The sequence below is a fragment of the Channa argus genome, chromosome 18, assembly GCF_033026475.1.
Source record: "Channa argus isolate prfri chromosome 18, Channa argus male v1.0, whole genome shotgun sequence".
Classification (NCBI taxonomy): domain Eukaryota; kingdom Metazoa; phylum Chordata; class Actinopteri; order Anabantiformes; family Channidae; genus Channa; species Channa argus.
This window is the reverse complement of record NC_090214.1, coordinates 1673482-1701123: the sequence shown is the minus strand read 5'-3', so window position 1 is coordinate 1701123 and position 27642 is coordinate 1673482. Positions and strand designations below refer to the sequence as shown.

The 27642-nt window shown below is 40.3% G+C and overlaps 1 protein-coding gene across 6 annotated transcripts; it reads left to right on the top strand.

Moving 5' to 3' along the window:
• The first annotated feature begins 267 nt into the window (after positions 1 to 267).
• Positions 268 to 27642, top strand: pi4kaa (phosphatidylinositol 4-kinase, catalytic, alpha a). 6 transcript variants are annotated; one of them, XM_067483259.1, is made up of 54 exons: positions 271 to 459; positions 2984 to 3100; positions 3187 to 3280; positions 3823 to 3911; positions 4312 to 4384; positions 4464 to 4726; positions 4814 to 4880; positions 5251 to 5399; positions 5509 to 5574; positions 5660 to 5756; positions 5851 to 6042; positions 6123 to 6223; positions 7697 to 7826; positions 7916 to 8045; positions 8132 to 8227; positions 8298 to 8481; positions 8588 to 8688; positions 8788 to 8956; positions 9540 to 9590; positions 9716 to 9824; positions 11541 to 11677; positions 11766 to 11899; positions 12006 to 12088; positions 12185 to 12255; positions 12861 to 12985; positions 13094 to 13175; positions 13280 to 13363; positions 13495 to 13584; positions 13691 to 13810; positions 14144 to 14236; positions 14556 to 14712; positions 14842 to 14969; positions 15056 to 15214; positions 15296 to 15447; positions 15584 to 15691; positions 16122 to 16249; positions 17117 to 17272; positions 18850 to 18929; positions 19030 to 19229; positions 19346 to 19433; positions 19518 to 19685; positions 19794 to 19847; positions 19930 to 20050; positions 20632 to 20761; positions 20846 to 20916; positions 21460 to 21532; positions 21614 to 21794; positions 21879 to 21983; positions 22596 to 22721; positions 22986 to 23106; positions 23294 to 23453; positions 24508 to 24597; positions 25138 to 25221; positions 25364 to 27642. In XM_067483259.1, the coding sequence occupies exons 1-54, from the start codon at positions 364 to 366 to the stop codon at positions 25413 to 25415; spliced, it is 6285 nt and encodes a 2094-aa protein (XP_067339360.1). In that variant the 5' UTR covers positions 271 to 363; the 3' UTR covers positions 25416 to 27642. The 6 variants fall into 6 exon arrangements, with proteins under 6 accessions (XP_067339361.1, XP_067339360.1, XP_067339359.1 ...); XM_067483258.1 differs by having other exon boundaries at positions 17117 to 17275; XM_067483256.1 differs by having other exon boundaries at positions 16122 to 16342.

Below are 27642 nucleotides of genomic sequence, written 5' to 3'. Positions count from 1 at the left end.
ACTAAGGGATTTCTCTAGTCAACAAAGTTTTTAATGACTGTTGAACTTGATGCTGTTGATAATATGAATGTAGTCCAAAATTGCACCTTTAGATACCTGCAGAAAAGTTATTTATAAAATGTACAGGTCTTGTTAACTTTAATTTATGTACACATCCAAGCAAAGAAGCACAAGAATGGGGAGGACCTTTAAATATGTACCTGTAGTACATGTCTAGTATTTGGTGACCTTCCTTCGCGCTTTTGGGACCTCGCGCTTTCCGTAGTTGTCAGTGAGGACTCCGCTTTGGGACAGATCAGAGAAGATGCTTGTGTTTGTGCAGTGTTAAGTTGTTGGTTGTTTTTTTTTTTTTTTTTTTTAAACATGTCTCTTACTAGAGGAGGCAGAGGATTTTACTTTAACACCGTCTTGTCTTTGGCTCGGTCGCTGGCAGCTCACCGGCAGGCACCGATAGACAAGGTAACGATAACGGCGTTAGCTAACGACAAGCTGGTAGTTGTCAAAGAGTTACTGACGCTAAGGCCCCTTCGTTTGTCCCCTTGAGCGGAGCGTGGTATGAATCAGAATACACAGTAAAAACGTATTTTATTGTGTTAGTACGTTAATTAGATTGTCATTGTGAGATTTAGTAGCTGAAGAGCTTTTTTGGCTTTAAAGCCTGCTAACGTCGGCTAACGTTAGCTGGTCGTTGGTAACGGTTGCTAACATTCCATAGGTGGCGATAAATAGTTGATGTATGAAGGCAAGAAAAGCGGCCACATCGCGCCCGACATTTGGACATTTCTCCTGTCCTGGGTTTGTCCTGTGCAGGACACAGCAGCCGATGGGAACTTTGTTGTTGTTGTCGTTGTTGATCCATTTTCACAGGAACACGAGTCCCATTTTCAGGACATTCTGTGGAAGCCATCCAGCTAAGCAGTCACTCCCAAATGACAAAGGACTGCTCCAGATCTCTGCTCCCTGACTGCTCGTTCCTACAGAGCTGCAACTAATCTGTCAAAAAAAAAACAATGTTTTGGTAGTAATCGCTATTCTTGGTGTATTTCGCCATTTCATTGGCTCCCGCATCATTTAGTAACAGTGTGGCCATGTGTCAGAATCTAAGGATGTGCTCTCTGGTACTAATGGATAAACTAATGGATGTACAGAAAACAGGTGAAGCTTTAGTGTTAGGGAGGCACAAGTCATGTCAGGCAGACACCAGTGATTGTTGTAACAATCAGGAAACAGGAATACAGTTGTATTTCCTCTTGAAAATGTGTTAGATGGAAGTATCACATGTGGATTAGGTTGGATCCAGTGTTTGAATTGCATTGATGTGCTGCTGAAGCTTGAGTTTGTGAAATAATGACGTTGAACATGTATGAGGTGGTTGACATTTGTGTTCGGGGATTGAAGCAGCCTATGAGACAGTTCCTGAAATGCTTTTAAAAAGCAGAAGTTCATTTGACCAAAAAAGTAACCCACAGAGATACAACATGGGGAAATATTAAGCAGGAAGTAAATCCCATAACGTAAGAGCCGTGGTAGCAGTTACACAGTGAGCAACCAGTTCATTGTGTTGCTGTGTAGGTGGTTTGTGGAACCTGATCAACAACAAATCTAGTAGGTTTGTCTTTGTTTGTTATGAAAGGCATTAAACTCTAGCAAGTGTATGTAAAAGAAAAGCTCAACCACAATATACCGATACGAAAAATGGATCTCAATACTCCACTGTTAGCAACAAACCTATTCCTTGATTTGTTATTTATTGTATATTATAGTATCGTACTCTAAGAATAACCCAATTTTAAGAAAAACCTCTTGTGTCTGTAGGACTGTGTCTTTCTGCAAACATAGTGAGCATGTTCTTCCCTCCTATACAATGCAGACATGGCTGCAAGAGCTCTTCCTAACTATACAAAAAGCTAATATGCAAAGTGAATATGCATAATAAATGTATTTCATGCACCCAACAGGTTAAGGCCAACACATTAACACCTCGCTGACAGACATGCTGACTTTAAAGAGCAACAATAAATGTGATTTCTTTCGGGATTTTTCACAATTCTTTGTTTTTACTAAGTTCTATGTTCTTTTATTTATTATTTTGTTTTTGTTTTTTTTTTCTTTTTTAGTTTATATTAAAGTATCTTTTCAAGATATTTAGAAAGGTATCAGTATCAAAGTCACAACCTTGGTGTTGTGACAGCAATCTGATTTACAATCTTCTGAATATTGTTCAATAACTTTTAACAGTTTGATCAGTAAAATGCCTGAAAATTAGACAACTTTAAATAACTGCTGGATAGTTACAACATTTTACAACCACCAAATTTTGACCGTAGAATCGGAGACGAGCAGCAAGTGTTCACATTCTAACAGCTGGAATCATAGTTTTGGTTTCTGAGTGGAAAATAAATATCTAAAGCTTCCGTGCTTCCAAACATATGCCTCTATGTACAAAAACCTCCCGTGAGTGAGTGTCAAAGCAGCTTTTGGTGCTTAGGATCAGGTTGTGTTTTATTGCCTTTCTTGGCTCAGTAAGAGTCTTTGGCTGATGTCCAAGCACAGCAGGTTGAGCTTTAGCAATCAACTTGGTGCATAGCTACATGTTGCTACCGTTGTGGAACTCTTACAAACACTCACATGATCCTGCAGAATCATGTAAATCCAATAACTATAAAATCTAATAATAGTTTTCTATGGCCGACATGATCCAAGTTCTTCACAAAGTCTCTGCATGACCAGTAATGAGTTACAATGATCCTCCTATTACATGGTTTTGTTGATCCCTTTCCAAACTTAACTCTAGACTCTTAACTTCTGGTTAATTAATGCAACAGTCCAACACAGTGGTCCTGGCTAATGGAACTGAACATGAACAGTGTGTTTGTTTACTCTCTATAAACAGAAAAATTAGGTGTTTAATTAAAATCGATTTTACAACCTATTTATCTTACTAAGGACAAGGGGCATTGAACCATGTGCCGACTCTCCACAGGTCCAGAAGCTACAATGCATGTGCCCCGTGGACTTCCGGGGAGTCTTCCAGCTGGATGAGAGGAGGAGGGATGCTGTCATTGCACTAGGAATTTTTCTAGTAGAGTCAAACCTGCAGGTGAACATTGCATCCTTACCTCAGGACATTTCAGGATGGTGATATAGTAGTGGTAGCCTCACATAACATGCTGTTATATGTTGCAGCACAAAGATGTGATTGTCCCGTACCTTCTTGGATTGCTTAAAGGGCTTCCTAAAGTTCATTGGATTGAAGAGAGCTCAGAACGCAAAAGTAGAGGTAAAAAAAACATCCGTAATTGAATTATTCTGCTTGTAATAATATGGATATCCATATCGTAGCCCTCCCACCATTTTCTCAGAGTGGTTGAGAGCAACTCATGTTTTTATATTATGAGATTCAGTTATTCACTTACCATATGTAAACATTCAGATTGCTCTTCAAATCAAACCAGATGAATACGTTTAAATTGCGTTTAAACATAGTGAACAATAGAAGCAATTAGAGTAGATGCTTAACGCTTAGTGCACGTGGATAAGAAGGTCTCAGAGATCTTTTTCTTAGAAATATCCATAGACATATTTCAGAGTAGTACAAAACCTTATAACTTCAGCTTTTGCCTAAGAAGTTTGTACACACTCTGTTCTCTGAACATTTAGACCAGCAGCTCCTCAAAAATGCAGAGAGGTGCTGGTAACTTGCATACAATGCAACAGTCTGCTATACTATGTAAAACATTCATGTCCTAGTGTTTTAATATCTGAATGGTTTAATAACTGTTTAATAACTGTTTAATAACTGTTATACTTCCTATCCTACAGATGTACTTCCTGTTGCAGAGAACTTCAGCTTTTGTCTCGTGACACTGCTCTCAGATGTTGCCCAATGTGATGAGACCCTAAGAGGACAGGTGTGTGTGTGTGTGTGTGTGTGTGTGTGTGCGTATGTGTTTTTGTATTGTTAGTTGAACATTAGGCTTGTTTGAGTTAAGGCACAGAATCATTTACAGACGAACACAATGCATGTTTTTTTGCTGCTTCAACATTTGTGTAATTAGAATTCCCTGTGAAACGTGCTGCTGATATGACCCTCACAAGACTGAGTCTCAGATGTGTGACCACATAGGGATTTATACAAACGTTTCCTTTTTTGTTTAATTGTCAAAGTGCAGTCTAATTGTACAGTTGAGGTTTACTCTGTTCACAATAAGTACGCTGTGTTGGATGACTGTAAGTCCAGAGAAGCTATATAGATTCATTTTAGAATAACATGCACTCGTCAGCCACTACAGTATGTAATGTCTTATTCAGATCCTGGAGGCGATCATGGACATAATGCAGGTGCTGCAAGATATTTGCCAAAACCCAGATGATCACGATAAAGGTAGCAACATAGCAAACCCTTCTGCTTCTTTAGTGTTTCACTTGGCGTTGATATTTGTTTCATCCATTTTCCCTCGCAGAATACCTGTGCAGGTACACTGTGCCCACCCTGCTCGGTGTGGCCCGAGCATTCGGCCGCTATAGCAACACAGAAGAACCATTGCTGTCTAAGCTGTTTCCTCGAGCGATTCCTCCTGTGCTGCCTACGGGTGAAGACGGTGATGCCACTCGCCGACGGTCCTTTAATGACTTCCGTTCAATCCTGCCAAGCTCTTTGCTCACAGCATGTCAGAATGACTCTCTGAAACGGAAAGGTTCCTCCATGTCCAGCGTGTCCCAACAGGTATTTGTAGTTAATCATGCTAGGTGAAAAACCTAATGATGCGGAGAAAGCAAAGTCATACATTTTCCCGTTTTTCTTTATTTCTAGGCCAGTCCAGAGAGAGCAGGTCTCACCCCCAGCTCACCAGCTGATCCCTCTGCACAGTATTTTGAAGGTAAGAGATGTAGAGATGTAGAAATGTAGTTGCTTTTAATTTTACATATGCCTACGCAAAAAAGGGCCCCCTCCCACAGCCTTCATTAACTTGTTTGCAAGTTGCCGTGGCTTTTTTTATGTTGTGGAAAAGCAGGTGTTTATGGGAAAGAGATGCCGCTGTTGGTAAGGGACGAGTCTCTGCCCCCTGTAGCTAAGCTTGTAAATCCTCCAGAAATACACAAACTTTGCAGGAAACTATGTGAACAATGACGCTGCCATTGTTTGTGCATATACTTAGATAAACAGCAACTATTTCTTAACCCTAAATATATATATGAGCCTGCTAAGCTCCCAAGACGTGTCACTAAATAATTCTGCTTTGTCTTCAGGGTCATACCTCCCCGACGGCAGTGCAGTAGACCCTGAATACTACTTCTCCACCATCAGCTCTAGCTTCTCTGTCTCTCCTCTTTTCACTGGCAGCAGCTCTGGAGAGTTTCACGTCTCTCTGGATATGCTCAGACAACTCCTTTACATGGTCAGCAGTAACTACAGCACCAAAAGAAATACATTAGAGGGAAAACTAGACCACGCTCATGCAGCTGTGGTGGTTGAAAATTAAAAAATTGCCTGTTTGTCTTGCACAGGTTGAAGAGTTTGTGTCAGAGTCATTTTTAAGTACCCTGGATGACACATTGGCCGAACTTCTCGAGGTATAAATTGTAAATCCACACTGATATTAGCCTGCCTTTATTTTACTCAATGGGATCATTGTTGTATTTCTGTTGCTTTTTTCAGTTGAAGCCTGGTCTTCATTTCTATTACAAAACCTTCAGTGATCCACTGTATGTAGCCATTTTTAAAATGCTCAGAGACACACTGTACAATCTAAAAGGTAAGGAAACCTTTTATTACAGTCTGAAATAATGAAGCCACCAATTTGACTACGGCAGTAATTGTAATAGTATAGTATGTCCTCTTTTATTCAGACCTTCAGACAGACTACGTAAAGGAGGTTCATGACTTTGTGCTGGAGCAGTTCAGCAGCAGCCAGTCAGAGCTGCAAAGGACCCTCCATGATGTTGAGTACCTCCAGAGTGAACTGAGCCCGCTCAAACTGCGGTGTCAGGCCAACGCTGCCTGCGTGGACATCATGGTGTGGGCTGTAACTGAGGAGCAGGGTGAGACTTGACTTAATTCTTACTGGAACTAACCTGCCTCAGATGCTTTTGTGCTATTTCCTTTATTTTTCCCCCCATAGGGGCTGAGAACCTCTGCACCAAGCTGTCAGAGAAGCTGCAGTCAAAGACGTCCAGTAAAGTCATCATCGCTCATATGCCCCTCCTGATTTGCTGCCTACAGGTAAGAGTTTACTTTTTGTCCTTATATCCATCTCCACATGAAGAAAAGGGCAAAGAAACATTTGTTTTTTGTGCATAAAATAAGAGGCTGAATGTTTACAGCACAGAAGCAGTGCTTTCCTGTTTACCCTTTCTCTTAATCAGGCCAGGGTTGCAACCATCTCTTTGCTAAAGATCAGTTTTTAAGTTTAAAATGTATTCAAGGAAATATCCTTTTTAAAAATAAACTATTTGCCACACAATTCAATACCAGTAAGACCAGTAAGAAAAAACAGTACATTTTGTGCAGATGTGGTAAAAATCAGATGTTTTATTTTCATTTATTTAGGTTGAAATGGTTCAGAACAGAGAAACCAAACCACATTTTGTTCCTACGAGATCTGGGACAATTCAATGTTATCTGTACATTTAAAATAAGTGATATTTTCTTATTCAATTCAATTCAATTCAACTTTATTTATATAGCGCCAATTCACAACAAACTCATCTCAGGGCACTTTACAGAATATAGTCAAGATTATAAAGATATATAAAGAGAACCAAACAATTCCCCCTGGAGCAAGCCATAGGCAACAGTGGAGAGGAAAAACTCCCTTTAACGGAAGAAACCTCCAGCAGAACCAGGGTCAGGGTGGACAGCCATCTGCCTCAACCGGTTGGGGTGAGTGGAAAGGGGAGAGAGAAAAGAACAGAGCAACAAAAGCAACAACAAAACATCGGGCAGATTGGTAGGATCAGTAGCTTCACGCTGGAAGACACACAGCTTCAAAGCCGGGGGACACCTGCAGAAAGGGACAGAGAGAGGGGGACAAAGACAACTACGGGAGAGAACACACAGAGTTAATGACATACAGTGGTGACAATTGCGGGATGAGAGGAGAGGAGCTCAGTGCATTGGGGGGTGGGTCCCCCAGCAGTCTAAGCCTATGGCAGCATAACTATAACTAACTATATGCTTTATTAAAAAGGAAGGTTTTAAGCCTAGACTTAAAAGTAGAGAGGGTGTCTGCTTCCCGAATCTGAACTGGGAGCTGGTTCCACAAGAGAGGAGCTTGATAGCTAAAGGCTCTACCTCCCATTCTACTTTTGGAAATTCTGGGAATCACAAGTAGGCCTGCATTCTGAGAGCGAAGTGGTCTACTGGGATGATATGGTGCTATGAGGTCTTCTAAATATGATGGAGCCTGACCATTCAGAGCTTTATATGTAAAAAGCAGGGTTTTAAATTCTATTCTACATTTAATGGGAAGCCAATGGAGAGAAGTTAGTGAAGGTGAAATATGATCTCTCTTGCTAGTTCCAGTCAGCATTCTTGCTGCAGCATTGAGTTAATATTTATACACGTTAATGATATACACGTGCCCATTAATTAAAGTCGATATTGCAATGAGCTCAGCAGCTAATTTACACTCGTGGACTTAACACAAAATGTTAGCATGAATATCATCTGAATACGGACTATGTTCATGTTCAGGGCTTGGGTCGTCTGTGTGAGCGCTTCCCTGTAGTGGCCCACTCTGTTACCATGTCACTGAGAGACTTCTTGGTGGTTCCCTCTCCTGTTTTGGTGAAGCTTTACAAATACCACAGCCAGTGCACTTCAGGTAACAACACAACAATCAGCTGATGTCTTGTTGCTGTTTGTTTTTTGTTTTGTTTCTTTTTAATTAGTATAATTTTTCATTTTCTAAAGGTGTTGGTGAGATCAAGATCCAAGTGACCAACGAATATTCCCAGTCAACCCTAAACACCAGTTCCAGCAAGAAGAGTCAGCCGTCTATGTACGAGCAGCTGCGGGACATCTCCATAGACAACATCTGCAGGTGAATACACACACATGCAGTTAAAGAGCATTTGCAGACATATCAATAACAGCATAGACTCTCCAGACTTTCTTTAATGCCCCCAGGTGCCTGAAAGCAGGTCTGACTATGGATAATGTCATTGTAGAAGCTTTTCTGGCCAGTCTCTCCAACCGTCTCTACATCTATCAAGAAAATGACAAGTAAGTCAAGCATCCTGGTATATTCACATTGAAAAACCGACTGGAGAGATAATTGCCTCCTCCTCCCCAGGGATGCCCATTTGATCCCAGACCACACCATCAGGGCATTGGGTCACATTGCCGTGGCCTTACGGGACACCCCCAGGGTGATGGAGCCCATCCTGCAGATCCTACAGCAAAAGTTCTGTCAGCCTCCATCCCAGCTTGACGTCCTCATCGTAGACCAACTTGGGTGCATGGTCATCACAGGCAATGTAAATCAAATTTTTCTACTCTTTACTAAATCAGTATCAGTTGTGGCTAATAAATAAAGAGTTTTGGAACATATTCACCTGTGTTCCATTCTTTGTTTCACCTTAGCAATACATCTACCAGGAAGTTTGGAATTTGTTCCAGCAGATCAGTGTCAAGGCCAGTTCCTTGGTCTACTCATCCAAAGACTACAAGGATCATGGATACAGGTGACTACTACCTTATGTCACCTAATGACCTCTAGGCAAGTGTAATTCACAGGTTGTCCCGGACATTTACTAAAGAAATGTTCCCTTTTCTGTGTGTAGACATTGTTCCCTGGCTGTGATAAATGCTCTGGGTAACATAGCAGCAAACCTTCAAACTGAACAGATGGTTGACGAGCTGCTGGTCAACCTGCTTGAGCTTTTTGTTCAGCTGGGCTTAGAAGGGAAGAGAGCCAGTGAGAGAGCCTCAGACAAAGGTCCAGCTCTGAAGGTATGACCCACATACACACATGCATGGAAGTACATGTCCACATGTGGGACTGCTGTGCAGAAAATTGTTAGCTGCAGCACAGCAATGCACTATGGGTCAAACAAATAACAAACCTTATGCAAGTGCACATTCCAGCAAATACCCTCCAAATGTGCTTAAAAAGACTTCCTTCTTTCCAACTGAGGTTCATTAAACCACCACAGAACTTAAAAGAGATGACAATATCAACACCTGATATTAACCGATGAGATTCTAAATATATGGAAAATAGAAAATTGCTTCTAGTCTTTTAAATGGATAGTTTTGGTGTTGGATTAAATGGATAGTTTTGGAGTTGGATTAAATGGATAGTTTTGGAGTTGGAAAGCACCCTGGTTATCATAATCAGGGGTTAGAGAAACCTGATTTGCAGTAATCAGTTTTCTAATAAGCCTTTTTTAAGTGAACCTTTGTTTTATATATTTATTTAGTTTAAAGTGAGTCTGTCTATAGGCCTCACTGTCTTTACATCACTTTTTATTAGTACATAGTTTTTTTTTTCACTGGTTTCACTGTTAGTCCAAATGCATTTTTGTTTCCCCAGGCATCAAGCAGCGCTGGAAACCTTGGTGTCCTTATTCCAGTTATTGCAGTGGTAGGTGAACTGTGTATTTTCTATACATGTTTTTGTCAGTAGAAACATAGTTTATGATGTTCAGTTCGGTTCACTACATCAGCATCTGGTCATTTTTTCCCCCTTTTCATATCTTCTGTTGTTAGCTAACAAAGAGGTTGCCACCGATTAAGGAGGCAAAGCCACGTCTGCAGAAGCTTTTCCGGGACTTCTGGCTCTACTCTGTTGTCATGGGATTTGCCGTGGAAGGCTCAGGTACTGAGAGCTTACTCACTGATATTTTGGTTACCTCTGTTTTCATTGCATGACTTCAATCTCCCTCAGGAGTTAAAGATTCAGACAACTTTAATAATTTGATGGCTAATTTGATGCCTTGTTACAGCTGCCCTTGGTTCAGAAAAAAAAAAGAAATAGACCCAATATCAAAGACTCACAGAAACGTACATATAAATAAATTCATGTATAAAGATATAAAAGGTTACGACTGAGTGACAAATAATGATGATTATGATTAGAATTGTGGATGTGAAGTTATGATGATGATGTAAATACACTGCATGGCCAAAAATTGCCACCTCCTGGATTTAAATAGGCAGGTAACAGGTAAGAGCCTTCCATTAGATAATGTGGCAGTGATTATTATTTCTGAACTGGCAACAAGTTAATCAATCCTAACTGATGCAATAAGTAGCTGACTACCTAAGTTTTTCTATCAATGGATTTTCTTTCCCCTGATGGCACTGAGATGTTTCAAAAACATCTCGGAATAAACAACGCAACTCATTGTACAGGCACTGGTCACATCTCGTCTTGATCACTGCAACGCTTTGTTTATGGGGTTACCAGTATCCACAATCAAACCCTTGCAGATGATCCAAAATGCAGCAGCTCGCCTCATTTTTAATCAGCCAAAAAAGGCCCATGTCAAACCACTCTTCAGATCTCTACACTGGCATCCTGTAGCTGCTCACATCAGGTTCAAAGCTCTGTCTCTGGCTCACAGGGTGGTTAACTCGACAGCTCCAGCTTACCTCAACTCACTCATTCAAGTCTACAATCCTTCTCGCCCGCTGCGGTCTGCCAACGAACGACGTCTGGTGGTCCCAGCACCGCACAAAAGACACCAAGCAAAACTGTTTAGCGCAATGATCCCACGATGGTGGAACGAGCTACCAAACTCTGCACGCTCAGCTGACTCTCTCCCAATATTCAAAAAACTATTCAAAAAAATCCTTTCTGCTCTTTCTCACACTTGCATCTCGTGAACTGTGAACACTTTTCTGACAGGACTTTGCTTTGATGTTTTCTCCTTGACTTAGATTCTTGCTGCCTTGTACCTCACTTGTAAGTCGCTTTGGATAAAAGCGTCTGCTAAATGACTACATGGAAATGTAAAAATAACACACCAAGAATTATTAGGCTCAAATTGTGAAAGCAGTTCTGGGAGCATGAGACATCATTTTCACACATGGATTGATCACCTTAACCCTATTTAGGTCTTTAGGGTCTTTGGGACGTGGTGGAGAAAACTTGGTCTAACTCTCCCATCGTCAGTGGGAATGTCCTGATGCCAATAGGAGTAACATATAACAGCACACATAAAGTTCCAAGAAAGAGTAATCACATTTTGTTTGCTGCTTTCTGCATAAATCCGCCAGGAAATATGTTCATAGCCACATTCTTTGTACGTGGCTTAAAGTGTATGTGAATCATTGGTATAATCTGTGCATAAGATTCAGAGCAAGTATGGAAGTATCCCAGCAACAGTAGAAGTAAAGTAATTACTAGTTACAAAGATATTCAGCAAATTGGTACCTTTGTATTGCTACCATTATGGGGGGAGACTTTTTGCTAACACATAGCTAATATTCATAACCAATTTAGGCAGAAAAACAGAAAATTGCAGAAAACAGAAAACAGCATTATTACTTTTTGCAGCATATTAAGATTCAGTTCTGCTCATATCCTCAGGTCTGTGGCCAGAGGAATGGTATGAAGGCGTTTGTGAGATTGCGACCAAATCGCCCCTGCTCACTTTTCCCAGCGGAGAACCGTTACGCTCGGAGCTGCAGTACAACTCTGCACTGAAGAATGACACTGTCACTCCGGTATGAGAACACACTCGCACATATTACCACAGACACAAAAATACAGCAACCTTCTAACACCAGTTTATGGTTGATGATTGAATCTTAGGCTGAGCTGAATGACCTGCGCGGCACCATCATCAACCTGCTGGATCCTCCTCCTGAGGTTTCCGCTCTCATCAACAAACTGGATTTTGCCATGTCCACATATTTGTTGTCTGTTTACAGATTGGAATACATGAGGTAAATCAGCATGATGTTTACATTCTGCTTTAGGGGACAAGTGAGGATCAGTGATTTAAATACAAGCGTAATTTTTCTTCTGGTATGTTTTCTCTGCACCTGTTAGGATGCTGCATTCTCTGGACTCGGATCGTTTTCAGGTCATGTTTCGATATTTTGAAGACAGAGCAATACAGAAGGATAAATCTGGTAAACGGAAGAAAAAAGAAAAAAAAATTTTTTAAACGACATGATTTTTCCATGAGTCTTTTATTTGCATTATTAGTAATTAAAACATATTTTCAGGTATGATGCAGTGTGTGATCGCTGTCAGTGACAAGGTTTTTGAAGTCTTCCTGCAAATGATGGCTGAAAAAGTAAGTGAAGATCATATTTTGAGTGATTTTTGATTCTGTACGTCTCAAAAAAATCTATGCACACAGGGTGACAAGCTTGTGCAAAGAGTGAGAGAAAATAAAACCTGTTGCCCTTTCTGCTTTCCAGCCAAACACTGATCTGCATAATTCTGCTGTTTCTCTCAATCAGATGAATCACACAGTTGGGCTTATTTGTACATGTGGTCTGAGTATATACCCTGCACGTTTAAGACATTGTAGTGAAGCAAAATGTTACGTCCCCATTCTAATTAGTGGTGGGCCTAGACACTTACAGCCCTTATCTTACATTACAACTAATCAGATAGCTGATCAGTCTAACTTAAATCCAATATACATCAAGTTCTCTGTTCTGTTGGTACATTTTCTGGTTCTAGAAATGTGAAGACTTGCTGTTTTTCTTCATTTTATATCACTGTTACCTGAATATATTTGGATTTGGGAATGTTTTTAAAATAAATAGAAGACGATTCACAATGTCACTTCTGACAATTCATCAACCACATAACAAATTGAGAAAATACCCTGCACACTAATCATTAGATAATAATTAGTTGTGGACATCATCTTTACTAAAACCTTTTCAGGCCAAAACCAAAGCCCAGGAGGAGGAGCTGGAACATCACGCTCAGTTTCTTCTCATCAACTTTAACCACATCCACAAAAGGATCCGCAGAGTGGCAGATAAATACTTGTCAGGCCTGGCTGAAACGTGAGTGTCAACTGATAGACGTGCTCCTTTACTTAGAACACCACACTGCTGCTTCTCTAAAACGCAGCTTCATACCCAGAGTGTAAACAAGATTTTCACTCTCATTAGATTCCCCCACTTGTTGTGGAGTGGCCGGGTGCTAAAGACCATGTTAGATATCCTGCAGACTCTGTCCCTCTCGCTCAGTGCAGTAAGTGATGAAAAAGTTGACTGTTCATTACTTTTCTCTGTACATATATAATTAATGGAGGTATAGACTGTGATATTAATAGTGATGTTTATGCTCAATTGCAGGACATCCATAAAGACCAACCTTATTATGACATCCCAGATACACCGTACAGAATCACTGTCCCAGATACATGTGAAGCCAGAGAGGTAATGCTTTACCCAGAACCTTTCATTTTGTCATTTTACTGGATGATTGCACGCATTTTTTCTTCATTTGAATGTGTGGTTCATCTATCTGATATGGGTACAAAATGTACAAACTGTGTTTTTAATTGTAGAGCATAGTGAAGGATTTTGCTGCTCGTTGTGGGGAAATCCTTAAAGAAGCTATGAAGTGGGCTCCATCTGTGACCAAATCCCACCTGCAGGTAACATTGAGTTTAAAAAAACAAAACCACATATAAGAAAACTGCTTTAAATCCTGTCCATGTGACATTGTGACAACTGTGCTATATCTGGTCCTTTGATTTTCAGGAGTACTTGAACAAACATCAGAACTGGGTGTCCGGTCTCTCCCAGCACACAGGCCTGGCCATGGCCACAGAAAGCATCCTGCACTTTGCTGGTTACAACAGACAGAGCACCAATCTTGGGGTTTGTCCCAAACAGTTCACACGATATCTGTTATTGCTTTAGTTTCAGTCGTAGGGCAAAAGAGTGTTATTTTCTTTCACTTTTATTATTGCGATGTACTGTACTTAAGCCACGGACACAAATTCCATAAGGGAACCAAGTTACAACCATTAACAAAGCCTAGGAAAAGCAGAGGCTCGAGAAGGGAGCCTTGTGGGATGCAGCATGATTATACTTTATGTGCATAGCAAACTGTAGAATACAGCCAGAACACTCTACATAGGAGAATAGTATATGTACTAAATATACACCTAAATCTTATTTGGCATTTTATTTTTTCATTTTCACTTTCAGTCCACTCTTTTGACTGAGAGACCTGCCTGTGTGAAGAAGGACTACTCGAATTTTATGGCCTCCCTCAACCTTAGGAACAGATATGCTGGAGAGGTAAAAGCAGCTAATCGTAGTAATCGTAGTAATTATTACAATCCTACAATTTTGTTATTCTTATTTACTTATTTCACTTTTTCTTTTGTGAAACAATGAAGCAAGTAAGAAATAGATGTTTGACTGCGGCTGTTAAATAAAACATAAACCTGAGATGCTGTGCTGATTAAATTGTGGTATTGTTTGAAAAATTAAACCTTAATACACATTAATGTTTATTGAGCCAGATCTGGACAGTTAGTAAGCTCTTCTTACTAGATAATACGTGTTTCAGCTGCACTTCTACTCTAAAACTGTACCTTCTCTGTTTTGTCTGTAGGTTTCAGGCATGATCCATTTTGCCCAAGCAGTCCGGGGACAGTCCGATCTGAACCAGCTCATGATCAAAGAGATGGGAGAGGCTTTGGACTCAGCACAGCCTGAAGCATTTACCGAGGCCATGTTCAAACTGACTGCCTTGCTCATCAGCACCAAAGGTTTAACCTTTTCTCAAGCATTTTGTACCAAAAATGCAACTGTGTTTACTTGAAAGCAGTCAAGATTTGTTGTTTGACTCATGTGTGTGTGTGTGTGTGTATGTATATTCTTCCCTCAATGGTTTCTAGACTGTGATCCTCAGCTCCTGCACCACCTCTGCTGGTCTCCTCTCAAGATGTTTACAGAGCACGGCATGGAGACTGCGGTTGCTTGTTGGGAGTGGCTGCTAGCAGCACGTGCTGGAGTGGAAGTACCGGTAAAAATAACAAAAGAAATATGTGCATTTACGGCCTGTTGTGTGTCTTTGGAAACATTTTACCCATGTTCTCTCTGGCTGCCTAGTTTATGCGAGAGATGGCAGGAGCATGGCAGATGACAGTGGAGCTAAAGATGGGATTGTTCTCAGATGCCCAGGTTGAGGCTGATCCTTTGGCTGCATCCGAGGAAAGTCAGCCCGTCCCTTGCCCTCCAGATGTTACCCCCCATCACGTATGGATTGAGGTCAGATTCATGGCCAGTGTGGCCGGGTTGTTATTGCAGGTTCTTGCAAATATTCTCCCCTTATTTCCTCTTTTCCTTCAGTTTCTAGTGCAGAGGTTTGAGATAGCAAAGTATTCCAGTGCAGATCAAGTGGAGATCTTTTGCAGTTTACTTCAACGCTCCCTGTCTCTCACTGTCGGTGGGGCTAAGAGTAGCCTCAACCGTCACGTCGCTGCCATTGGATCTTATTTTAGGTACAAAAACGAAATGTATTTTGTCTTTAATATCTGGTGAAATCAAATGATCAAATTTTACAAAGCCAATTGAACAAACAATACACAGGTATAAAATGCAGGCATATTTCTAGTGAGAATATTTCTCTTTCATCAGACTGCTGACTCTGGGTCTGGCCCTGCTCCACTCAGATGTCGTCACCAATGCAACTGTAAGAAATGTTCTCAGAGAGAAGATCTACTCTACAGCCTTCGATTACTTCAGGTATTTTCACAAATGTGCATAAACATTTTCTGTGGCTGCATCATTTGTCTACAATTTTAGAATAATGGCATTTTATTTTATAGGATTTTTGGAAAAACAAAACAAAGTAGTTAAAAAGTTACAAACAGCACATTTCAAGTTATTTCTACATAAAGTAACTTTTTGTTGTTTTGTATAAGATATATTATCAAAATTTTCTTTTTTGAGAATATTACAAATAAACTGAAGAAACAAAGAAATAATCAGCATGAGGGTCTTCACAGTCTGTGTAGTTATTAGATCATAAAAAGTCAATATTTTCTAACCTTCTAGATTCACACAGCATGTGCAGTAGTTTCAACACAGAATGTTTAAACAGACCAAAACATGGTTAAAAAGAAACGTTAACTACTGGCGAACTGCAGTAACTGTCCATTTCCTGTCTTTCCAGCGTTTCTCCAAAGTTTCCCTCTCAAAATGACAAGCGGCTTCGCGAGGAAATCTGCACCATGATCCGTTTCTACGCCAGCGTCCTGTCCGACAAGAAGTACTTGGCAGCGTATCTCTTGGTCCCACCTGGTGAGCTTGGTACTACCCCAGCCCCGAGCACGCTCTCTGCCGGGATATTTGGATCGCTTATTGTTTCCAGCACTTCTCCGATATCTCTCTTAAGTAAGCCTAAAGCGGTGGAGCTGGGACTACAAAGGCATGCTTTTACGCGGGTCACATTTGTGCTTTGTCCTCACCGTGCTGTTGATAGATTCCGATGTCTATCTGTACTACAAACCTTTTTTTTATGGCTTTGTTTTCTCAGTGGTTTCTCTTGAACAGTTTTATTTCCTCAGTCCTCAAGCCTTTTTTTTATTCCTCCTCCTCCTCTATTGTTACAATAAGTCTGTGTTTTTTTCTTACTAAATAACAGCTGTGAGGAAAAGCACAAATTTGCCATCCGCGTTAAGATGCATGATCATTCATCATGTCAGCCCACCCATCTGCCCCTCTCCTCGACGGATCAGTTTGGTATCAAGAGAAACTAATGAAACGAAAACATATTTTTCTTCCACCCCAGAAAATCCTCTCTTCATTCCAGATGAACCCAAGAAAAAGACCTGGTTACATTCTCATAAACATCTGCTTCAGGTAGAGAAGTCCTCCAACTCCAGATCCTGGATCAGATTAATGTGCTCCTAGTCCTCCCGCGCATTAACGAGACAAAATCATGTCTGACCCAGTATCTGTTGTTCAAGGCAACTTCTACCTAACATTAAATCCTGCTGGATTTCCCTGCAAATGCATGTCCATCACAACGGGAAAAGACCAAGTTCATCTCGCTCTTTACAAACCCCCTTCTCATCAATCATACTGTTGTTTCTCTGATGCTGAAAGAGTACAATCTTTAGTGACCTGTGTCTTTTAGCCATACTGACCTAATTTGCATGTATACAGATAATCAGGACCCGTCCCTGAGCAGTCTGTCAGTGATGAATGCTGCAGACCTCCGGAGCAACGTGGACTCCAGTTCTCGCTCCCAGCAGAGCGGCCAGGGATGGATCAACACCTACCCGCTGTCCAGTAACATGTCCACTACATCCAAGAAATCAGGTAGCATGTACCTTTAGTGTGTGAGCTAAATGCTTAAAGAGACCGCATGACTTTTTAATACAGAGTAGGCCACATGCAAATGTGCCTCGTTGGGAGTTTGAATTTCTAAAGTTGAACTTGGAAGCTCATGCTCCACATTTACTTCCACATAACATGCAAAACTTCACCAACTGCACATAACTCCCAGCTACAAACAGTAGGCAGACAAAGTTAGTGACATCACATCAATGCTATTTAAGTAGACAACACTTTAACCCTATCAACTTAAAAAGTGATGTTTTGTTGAGGTTGTAGCTTGTTTCTTTTGCCTGCAGATGCCACGTAAAACAATCAGATAACACAAGTTTGTCCAGGGTTCTCAGGACTTTACAGCATTGTTTATTAAAATAGTTAATGTTAATGATTTCCCCCTGAGGGAGAGAAGTGAAGTACAACACTGCTGTCCCCCATCAAAAGGCCTTTGGCAGGTGATGGGTGGTGACATATGTGCAGCCGCACTTAGTAGGCAAGGTAGGTTTTGGACTTCACTTCCTCTTTTAGGAAACCAGGGTTACACCAATAACTTGTTTGCTTTCAGTCTGCTAGTGACAACTCCAGAAAATATGGGACACGTCAAAGTGCCTATTGAGTGTAACAGGAACTGGAGCATGTTAAGTTAAAGCTCTATAGGCCCAGCAGAAAGGACTGCTGTATGTTCTAACGATAAAGCTGAACAAACGGGGAGAGCCAGATGGCTGCTGCACAGGTAGCCCTTTAAGTAGTGCCCATGACCTCACAACCCTGGTCGAATGTGCCAATATGCCCTCAGACAAACAGACACCCTAACTTTCAAAAGCCAAGGAGAGAGGTGCTGGGGAAAAGAAGCTTTGGAGCTCAACTGTCATAGATCTAGAGGGTGTGGAGATAACTTTGGGAACATAGGCCATGTTGGGGTGCAAAATGACCTTCAGGCCCTCAGCTGCAAACATTTATGTAACATTTATGTCATTTATGTAAACCGTATGTCACCACACATCATCTGACAAAGGCGTCTTTATAGCAGGAACATGCAGCAGCATTTCCCATAATTTCTGCTGATGTACTTGACCAAAATCTAATATTTCCTACTGCGAAGACATTATTCAATTTGGATTATAAAATGTATTTATCTTAGAAATGTTGTCATGTCTTGTGTTTAAAATGCTATTGATGTGACTTTGCCACTTGAAATGGTGACAACATATGACAGTGAGCAGGCTGACTTGCAGGTATGTGCATAATTATAAGGAATAGACCAGACATTTAAAATCGAATGTTTAGTTAGTGACATTGTGAAAACATCCCAGGGCCCCTGCTAGACCCCCTGCAGTTCGTCCTACACGGCAAACAGCTCAGTAGACCAGTAAACACAGGACTGTGTTATATCCTGGACCACCAGGAAATTCCTTCTGTTAGTATATTTGGTCAATGAATCTGATTATAACCAGACTGGAGAAAGTACCTAAACTGTGATCAGTATCCTAATGAATATGACTGGGATAAGAATGAAAAGTGAGAATGACCTATGAACTTTAGCTGAAGAAACTTTCTGTACATAGGCACATCCAAGAAGAGTAACAGAGGGACGCAGCTGCACAAGTACTACATGAAACGCAGAAGTCTGTTGCTGGCCCTACTGGTGAGAGCTGGGATTATGATATCCTGGTTTTGACTTGAAGTATTATGCCTGCCGTCATCCCCTATTCCTTACGATCTCTTCTCCTCCTCTGTCCTTTCAGGCCAGTGAGATCGAACGGTTGTACACGTGGTACAACCCCCTCTCCGCTCAGGAGCGGGCCATCCCCACAGAGCAGTCGGTGGAGACCAGCATCACTAACTGGAGGTCCAAGTACATCAGTCTGACTGAGAAACAGTGGAAGGACAATGTCAACTTGGCCTGGAACATAGCACCTTACCTTGCTATGCAGTTACCAGGAAGGTTGTCACTCTGTTTTTGAAAAACATGAAAAAACAGCTCTTAAAGTGACAGTTGAGCTTGATTAACACCATGCGACAGATTGCAGATTATTTACCCGTTTGTTGCTTCTTCCTAAGGTTTAAAAATGATGCCATAGTTGCTGAAGTGACCAGGCTGGTGAGACTGGACCCTAGAGCGGTCAGTGATGTACCTGAGGCTGTCAAGGTGAGATCACGCCGCTCAGTAAAGCTCTGCTAACATGCGCTGGAAATCTGTGACAATTAATATGTAGATTCACTGTTGTGACAGTTCTTGGTGACATGGCACACCATCGATGCCGACTCTCCCGAGCTGAGTCATATCCTGTGTTGGGCACCAGCAGACCCACCCACTGCTCTGTCCTACTTCAGCAGCATGTACCCTCCCCACCCCCTCACTGCTCAGTACGGGGTTAAGGTGCTACGCTCCTTTCCACCTGTAAGTCACACGCACAAGGAATTTGGTATCTGGGCATCAATTATTGTTGTATTTTTGGTGCTGTCACATCAACTGTCTCATCAGTACATTTATTCTCTCTCTTCTTAGGATGCCATCTTGTTTTACATTCCACAAATTGTACAGGCTCTCCGTTATGATAAGGTAAACATTTTTCTTAGTCCTCAGTCCTTCAGTCACTGAATGAAGCAATGTTATTAAACTCTGATTGTCTGCCCTGATTCAGATGGGTTATGTGAGGGAATACATCCTGTGGGCAGCCCAGAAATCCCAGCTTCTTGCCCACCAGTTTATTTGGAACATGAAGACTAACATCTTCTTGGATGAGGAGGGGCACCACAAAGATCGTGAGTGGTTTTTAGCACAGCAACAGTGACTTCAGTTAAAGCGATCACAATCGCAAGACATGATATTGAGACGAAGGGTCCCTGGAAATTCGTAAGCCCGTTCAGATTTCATTCCACGGTCCAAAGACTGTGTGAAAACCTCTAAAGAACTACCTGCTCAACAGAGCTGACAGAGAGGGGGTTGTTGTACAGTAGGTGGATAATAATAGCACCTCAGCAACATATTGTAATATGATAATTTGTCACTAATTATGTTTTCAAGCTTACAGAGCGTCATTTAAAACTTGCATTTTTAAAGACATAATAATACTATTGCAACTACTTGGTTTTTGCTCAGGTTAATGCATCCAACTTGATCTTTGAACAATTTTACATTAAAATTTATAAATATTTTTATTGTGAAATGCTATGTCCTAAAAATATCTTTGCACAACTATTTCGTAGTAGTAGTAGTAAGTTTATTTTTTATACTGTTTATTAGCTCAGTTACACACTAGATGGCGTCGTTTTCTTCTGTATCATATTGATTCCTTCCAGCACTATAATAGACTAACACTTTTTCATTACTTATAAATGTGTAGCTGACATCGGGGATCTGTTGGAGCAGATGGTCGAGGAGATCACAGGTTCTCTGTCGGGTCCAGCCAAAGATTTCTACCAGAGAGAGTTTGACTTCTTCAACAAGATCACTAACGTGTCCGCCATTCTAAAGTAAATTCATTAGCTTCTCACATCTGCCACAACCAAGAAGAAGTTTTGGCCTGGTGCGTCTTATCTTTTAATATTTGTTTTCAGGCCGGTTCCAAAAGGAGAGGAGAGGAAACAGGCCTGTCTTAAAGCTCTTTCAGAAATCAAAGTTCAACCAGGTAACAAACGACTTGAGATCTTCATTACAATAGTTTGATGTAATGTGATCAAAATAATGAACCAAAAAATCTAAAGTTAATCCATTAAAAAATAGAAATCAAACAAAAAAATAACCACTAATCATCGTGGGGAAACAAACTGAGGTTTGCAGTAAAACTAGGTCAGTAAAACTTGCTGACTTGAAAATAATAATCCCAAAATAGATCCTAAAATATTTGCAGACAGAATAAACTGTTCTTTCATCTTCTTGATGAAATCCCAGTTAGTCAATCTTTCTAATCTAAAAGATGTTTTCTTTTTGCATATCTTTCTTTTTGCATATCTTGCATTCTTTTATACAGAGTGATATTTAATTAAATATCACTCTGTATAAAAGAAAGGCACTGTTTGTATTTTTTCACATTTGTGTAGAAGACGACTCAATCGTTATTTTTTTCCTAGCTTCTCGTGTGAAAATCTTAACTGTGTATATTTGCTCTACAACTGCGATGCCAGTGTGATTCCCTGAGCAGAAACGACTATTGTCTGTTCCTCGTTTTCAGGCTGTTACCTGCCTAGTAACCCTGAAGCAATCGTGCTGGACATAGACTACAAATCTGGAACACCCATGCAGAGGTAATGACTTGCATTCATGCTTTGTGAGGTTCTATTCCAGAGGACCAAACCTGAAAATACCCTGTGTCCTCTGTCTCACAGCGCTGCCAAGGCTCCATATCTGGCCAAGTTTAAGGTGAAGCGCTGTGGGGTGAGTGAACTGGAGAGGGAGGGTCTCCGCTCCCCCTCAGACTCTCCAGAAGATGGGGAGGAGAATCCAGATGAATCACACAAGGTTTGCTGGCAGGCTGCCATCTTTAAAGTTGGAGATGACTGCAGACAGGTAGCGGTCTGTCCTTTGCAGGGGGGATATCAGGGGAAGAAATTGAATTCCTGTTGTGACCCTGCTGTGCTCTTCTTGTTCCAGGATATGCTTGCTCTGCAGATCATTGGGCTTTTTAAGAACATCTTCCAGCTGGTGGGCCTTGATCTGTTTGTCTTCCCATATAGAGTTGTGGCCACTGCCCCAGGGGTGAGACTTTGTGTTGCATTACTGCCTCCAAATCTACGATTACCTTTCTCCTTTCTTACGATATTTCTCCCTGATCCACTAAAGGGATTTTCTTTTAACAATCTCAATGTGGATTTTGTAGTTTTGGCCACCATTTGCTTGTTTTTAAATGACATTGTTGCATCTACATACCGTTGAAACCAGAAGTTTACACTCACTTTTTATAAAGACACTCACTGACAAGTCAGACAAGTCAACTATTTTTCCAGTTTGCCAGAATAATGAGATCGTGTTACTTTCTTCCAAATCAGAGGTTTACATACACTAAGATCACTATGCCTTTAAACAATTTGGAAAAGCCCAAATGATGATGTCATGGCTTTGGAAGCTTCTGATAGGTTAATTGACAACATTGAGGTAATTGGGGGCTCACCTGTGGATGTAGTTTAAAGCACACCTCAAGCACACTGCTGTGTGACATCATAGGAAAATCAAAAGAAATCATCCAAGTATACAGTGTATGTAAACTTCTGGTTGCCACTGTATTTGAATTATTACGATTGTAAATGTATTTAAATTAATAAAATAAGACTTTAAAAAGGTTTTTATTTGAAAAAATTTTTTTTCCCACAGTGTGGTGTGATCGAGTGCATCCCAGACTGTAAATCTCGAGATCAGCTTGGCAGACAGACGGACTTCGGGATGTATGATTACTTCCGTAACCAGTATGGTGATGAATCGACCCTTGCCTTCCAAAAGGTGTGAAGGTTTTCAGCTTTGCCATCACTTTTATTCACCTTTTAAACTGTCAAATGTTTCACAACATGGAGTGAAACAGAAACAGAGAACAAAGAACAGAAACACGTCATATACATATAAAATAGGATTATAAACAGAGTACACGAATGAAAGTTTAAGAAGCAGCATCCTAAATGTACCTATCATTAGTGTGAAACCGTGTTCTGGGGATGTCTGCTGAACAAACGAGCAGAATTTCAATTAGTCCTGTTCCTTCTCCTTCAGGCTCGGTATAACTTTATCCGCAGTATGGCCGCCTACAGCCTTCTGCTGTTCCTGCTTCAGATCAAAGACCGACACAACGGAAACATCATGCTGGACAGCAAGGGCCACCTCATTCACATAGGTACAGTGTCATACATAGACATGGACTCACTGTTTTTCTGGACTAATTCTGTGACCCAGGACACCTGGCTTTGATCGCCTCACACCTTAAAGACTCTACTCATGCTGAGCCGGTGGCCACAGCAACCGAACGCTAATTATGCAGAGTAATAGCTCTTGTTAACTAACGTCTGCCCTGTTTCCTTCAGATTTTGGCTTCATGTTTGAGAGCTCTCCTGGTGGTAATCTGGGTTGGGAGCCTGACATCAAACTGACAGATGAGATGGTGATGATTATGGGAGGAAAGATGGAGGCTACACCTTTCAAATGGTTTATGGAGATGTGTGTCAGAGGATATATTGCTGTACGGTAAGAAACATGTGTCTGTTGCCTAAATATCTGATACCGGTACTGAAATTATACCGCAGCAGAAATCCCAATCATCAGGAAAGTAATGGAGTAATAGATAATGAAGAAGGTCATAATGGAAAACTAGAAAAGACACTCAGTAGATCACAGAGCTTCACTAAGGAGCTGTTTAATTTGTGATCTTTCTGTTAATGCAGGTCCACAGTGCGCTGGCTAATCCTGGCTTTTAGCTGTAACACACTGAAGTGCCGGACACACAGTTTATGTAGTTTATTAGTTTAGTTTAGTTACTTTCAAGCTCAATAAAATGATATCTTGTGTCTGTTAAGTGTGTTCATATTTCATACACGTAGGTGTGTTTTTGAAGCATGTTGAAGCTCTTCTGTGGTTCCTCAGTAACCTGATTTCTTTTATACTTAGGTTAATGTTATTTCTTTAATAGGTAACTTTTTATTTGCAACCAGACAAACTGTGTTTAATACAAATCGATACACATCCTTGGCAGAGGTCTATGTTCTGCGGTGTGAATTTTCTAGTAATAGAAATGATTATTTTGACAATATTGAAAGCAATTCTGCGTTTCATTACCAATACTACTTATTGAGTAAAAATGTATCATTTTAACTTGTGTTGTCGATGTTTGTACTTCTAACACCTGATTTTTAGCAAGTTCCAATTTACAGTATAACTAACTTAATAGTTACATTTGAATTTAGCAATTCCTGTAAGTTGGATGAAAGGATAAAGCCAAGTTAGACTATTATCTTTGTCCTTAATCATCTTGTCAAACTGAAGGTCAAAAGAGTTCACTTGTCACAAGATAAATCATACTTGTTTTACATATTTGAGGGGATGTTATCTATCACATTTGCTCACTTGTTGCTCTTTAAAGTTGATGTCTAGCAGCGAGGTGGTTTGTCAAGCTGGGCATGTTGGCTTTGCGTCAGATTGAAAGATCAATTACAACACAACATAAATGTTCCAATTTCTCTGTGTGATTTGTTTAAAAAAAAAAAAACTTCATATTTTGTTTGCTTCTTTTCCCAACATAAAGACCCTACATGGATGCAATAGTATCTCTGGTGACCCTAATGCTAGACACTGGACTACCGTGCTTCAGAGGACAAACCATTAAACTCCTCAAGTAAGTTCTACAGCAGAGCTCTGTAGTTTCTGTTTTCCCAGCCTTTATGCAGTTTTAAGCGGTGCCTTTAAAAAATAAAGGGAAGTTTTCATTTGTTATGGTTGATTTGACACTGATCAATTAAAAAAGGTATATTTTTTTTGTCAGATCTCGACAAAGTAATCTGAATCATTAAAAGTATAAAACAGAAAAAAGGTCGTTACAAGAACTCAGCTCCTTTTTAAAGTGGCTCACATAAACCATCACTGAGTAAAAGTCACAGATTGTGAATGTATGTATGATGTTTGTATTTCAAATACAGCTGCATCTGAAAGGTCCACAACTGAGACCTATGACATACTAACAATTACAGATGTTCAAAAAAAGGCTGTTTTTCTGCCCTTTTGCTTCGTATTAATCACTGTGTGCTTGTTCTGTGTCTTCAAATCGTGGTTTTTACTCTATTAACCGATGTCAAGGACACAGTAGAAAAAACAGCACTGGAAACACTAGTTTTATTTGTACTGATTTGATATTATTTTATTTGATATATTTTATCAGAGGCCGGTTTAATCCACAAATGAGTGAGAGAGAGGCTGCACCATATATGATCAAAGTCATCCAAAGCTGTTTCCTCAGTAGCAGGTGAGAAAAACACACAACCCAACCTCAGTGTCATGTTTGTGTGTGTGTGTGTGTGTGTGTGTTTGTATTATTATTTTTCATCAGCAGACTCCTTATTCAACATCAGCATGGTACAAAATTAAACACACTTTGTTTTCAACAGGAGCAAAACATACGACATGCTGCAGTATTACCAGAACCAAATCCCCTACTGAAGACCTTCCACTGGACTTGTACTGTAACACAGATGTCTCCATACAAAACTTCTTTTGGATCATTTTAAATACCGTAGTAGATGTATTTTACAGGTACTGTAACTGTTCTGTTTACTGCTCTGCTCCCTTGAGACTTTAATGTGGGACTTTGATCCTGATCCTGTAAGTTTTATAATGTAAATCTGAGTTTTGAAGTACGTCTTTATTTAAATTAAAGTAAAGGTTCATGTGTGACTTCTACCAAAACAGGTATTTCAATCACCCTTTAAGTATTTTCTTCAGGATGGTTTTTAGTTACTAAGCAAACACTATGTCGATGGCCATGAACAGAGCCATATTTAAAGTGTTGGTTAAAGCAGCTGTTGTCAGTGTCATATTATCATTGTGTAACTATGCTGTAATCCACATTATGCACTTTATAAATCGCTGTATTTTCCTGTTACCTGCCTATGATCAAGAGCTTAGAGATTACAAATCAGCTACATTCTGCGTTTTAATCAGCTGACAAACCAACGTTCAGTGCTTTTGATTTAGCACAACACAAGCTGGAGTCGTCACATAGATTTATAATCAATACAGCAATCGTAGTCTTTAGAAATGCAAAGATATTTAGAGACGTAAAAGTAATTATACAGTAGTGTTTACTGTAGAATCACATGAAGATCACAGCTTAATTTCTGTGTTTAATCTTATAGACGTATGTGTGAACATATTTATCAGAAGATTTTAGAAATGTTTAACTGTAATTTTCGGTGGTTAACTCGAAGTCAGTCATGTCACATCTCCTCATACCATCTTTACTGAAGGTGCAAGCTGTTGCAGGAACTTAAAGACCCATTATGTGTAAGGCTTGATAGTACTGGATCACTAAAACACATTTTCATCATGTTTTACAGCCACAACATTATGACCACCCGTACAATCTAATACAGTCCAGTTTCCTAGGTTAGAGTTTCTCGCGTATTACGGTGAAACTGTCAGAAATGTGATCATCCTACCATGTGATCATTATGGAGGTCAGAGTGGGTGTTGGATTTGTATTGGAGTGCATTATATTCAGAGGTGGTCCTAATGTTTTGGCCACCTTATAAGGGGGCTTTCAGTTGGTTTATGGAGATGTGTGTCAGAGGATGTCTTGCTGTGTGGTAAGAAACAGCAGTAGTAAAGAACTGCTGTTGTTTTTTAATACAAAAGAGGAAGAAACACTATTATAAGAAACTGTTCTGATCAGCGTATGATGTTTGAAAACAGAAAGCTTGCAAACGTATGAGATACGAGTAGAACCTGTGACGACGTCTTCACATTACAGTAGATTACAGGCCTTTAGCCTGCTAGCTGCCTGTACACCACAAACACAGAGTGAGATATCCAGGATGTTCAGAAAGCATTCAGACCCCTTCACTCAACACTGTGTTAATGTTTAAGTTCAGACATTTGCAGAAACCGTGTTTTTAGTGTTAATTGTTGGGGGGAAAAAATTGTCCTTATTTAAAAGGAAATATGCAGCAGAAGTGAACAGGTCTAGACACTTTCTGAAACCAAATTATTTTTGTGCTGTCTTGCATCCTACATGTTTGCATACCCTTTACAGTATATGTAACCATTTTTGGAAACATTGCTCTGAGTTGCAGTGACCCTCTTGTTTCTGGGTTTGGATGGATATTACTGATGTTACAATGCAGATGAGGAATTTACCTAAAAAGCCATGATTTAATACTTGACAAAAGGCCTAACTTTATGCAATATATTCACGTATATTGATGCTGTGTGTGTGTGTGTGTGTGTGTGTGTGTGTGTGTGTGTGTGTGTGTGTGTGTGTGTGTGTTTGGTGTTCTATAAATGACCTTTTCCTTTATTTAATTGGTTCCATCCCAATCCCAGTGTGTGGCTCGTGTTAATGTTGCAGCTACGAGCCTGAACTGTTTCACCGGAGCAGGTCCTCGTTATTTAATGGCTTATAAAATGAGACTTGTATGAGCTGCTACTGCTGGGATCAATTCTTAACAAGCCATTTTAATGAAGTCGATTCGTAGTTGCTGTTATTTTACGTGTTACTCCTCCCTTCTCTCCTTTTGTTACCTGTGGACCACGTGTTCAATGGTCAGTACGTAATATATACTGTATGTTTGTATTTGCTCAGTCTTCCCTAAAGTTACCTAAAGGTAACATCTGGCATTCTGATCTTGTGTGACACCTCATTATTCGCAAATTAAATGTGTTGACATTA

What these genes read in the sequence shown, in the direction of transcription:
- pi4kaa (XM_067483255.1), top strand. Translation starts at nt 364, where the DNA reads ATGTCTCTTACTAGAGGAGGCAGAGGATTTTACTTTAACACCGTCTTG. An exon ending in CTTGCTCATCAGCACCAAAG is followed by an intron (nt 14,713 to 14,841) that starts GTTTAACCTTTT and finishes AATGGTTTCTAG; the next exon opens with ACTGTGATCCTCAGCTCCTG. An exon ending in TTGGAGATGACTGCAGACAG is followed by an intron (nt 21,795 to 21,878) that starts GTAGCGGTCTGT and finishes TTCTTGTTCCAG; the next exon opens with GATATGCTTGCTCTGCAGAT.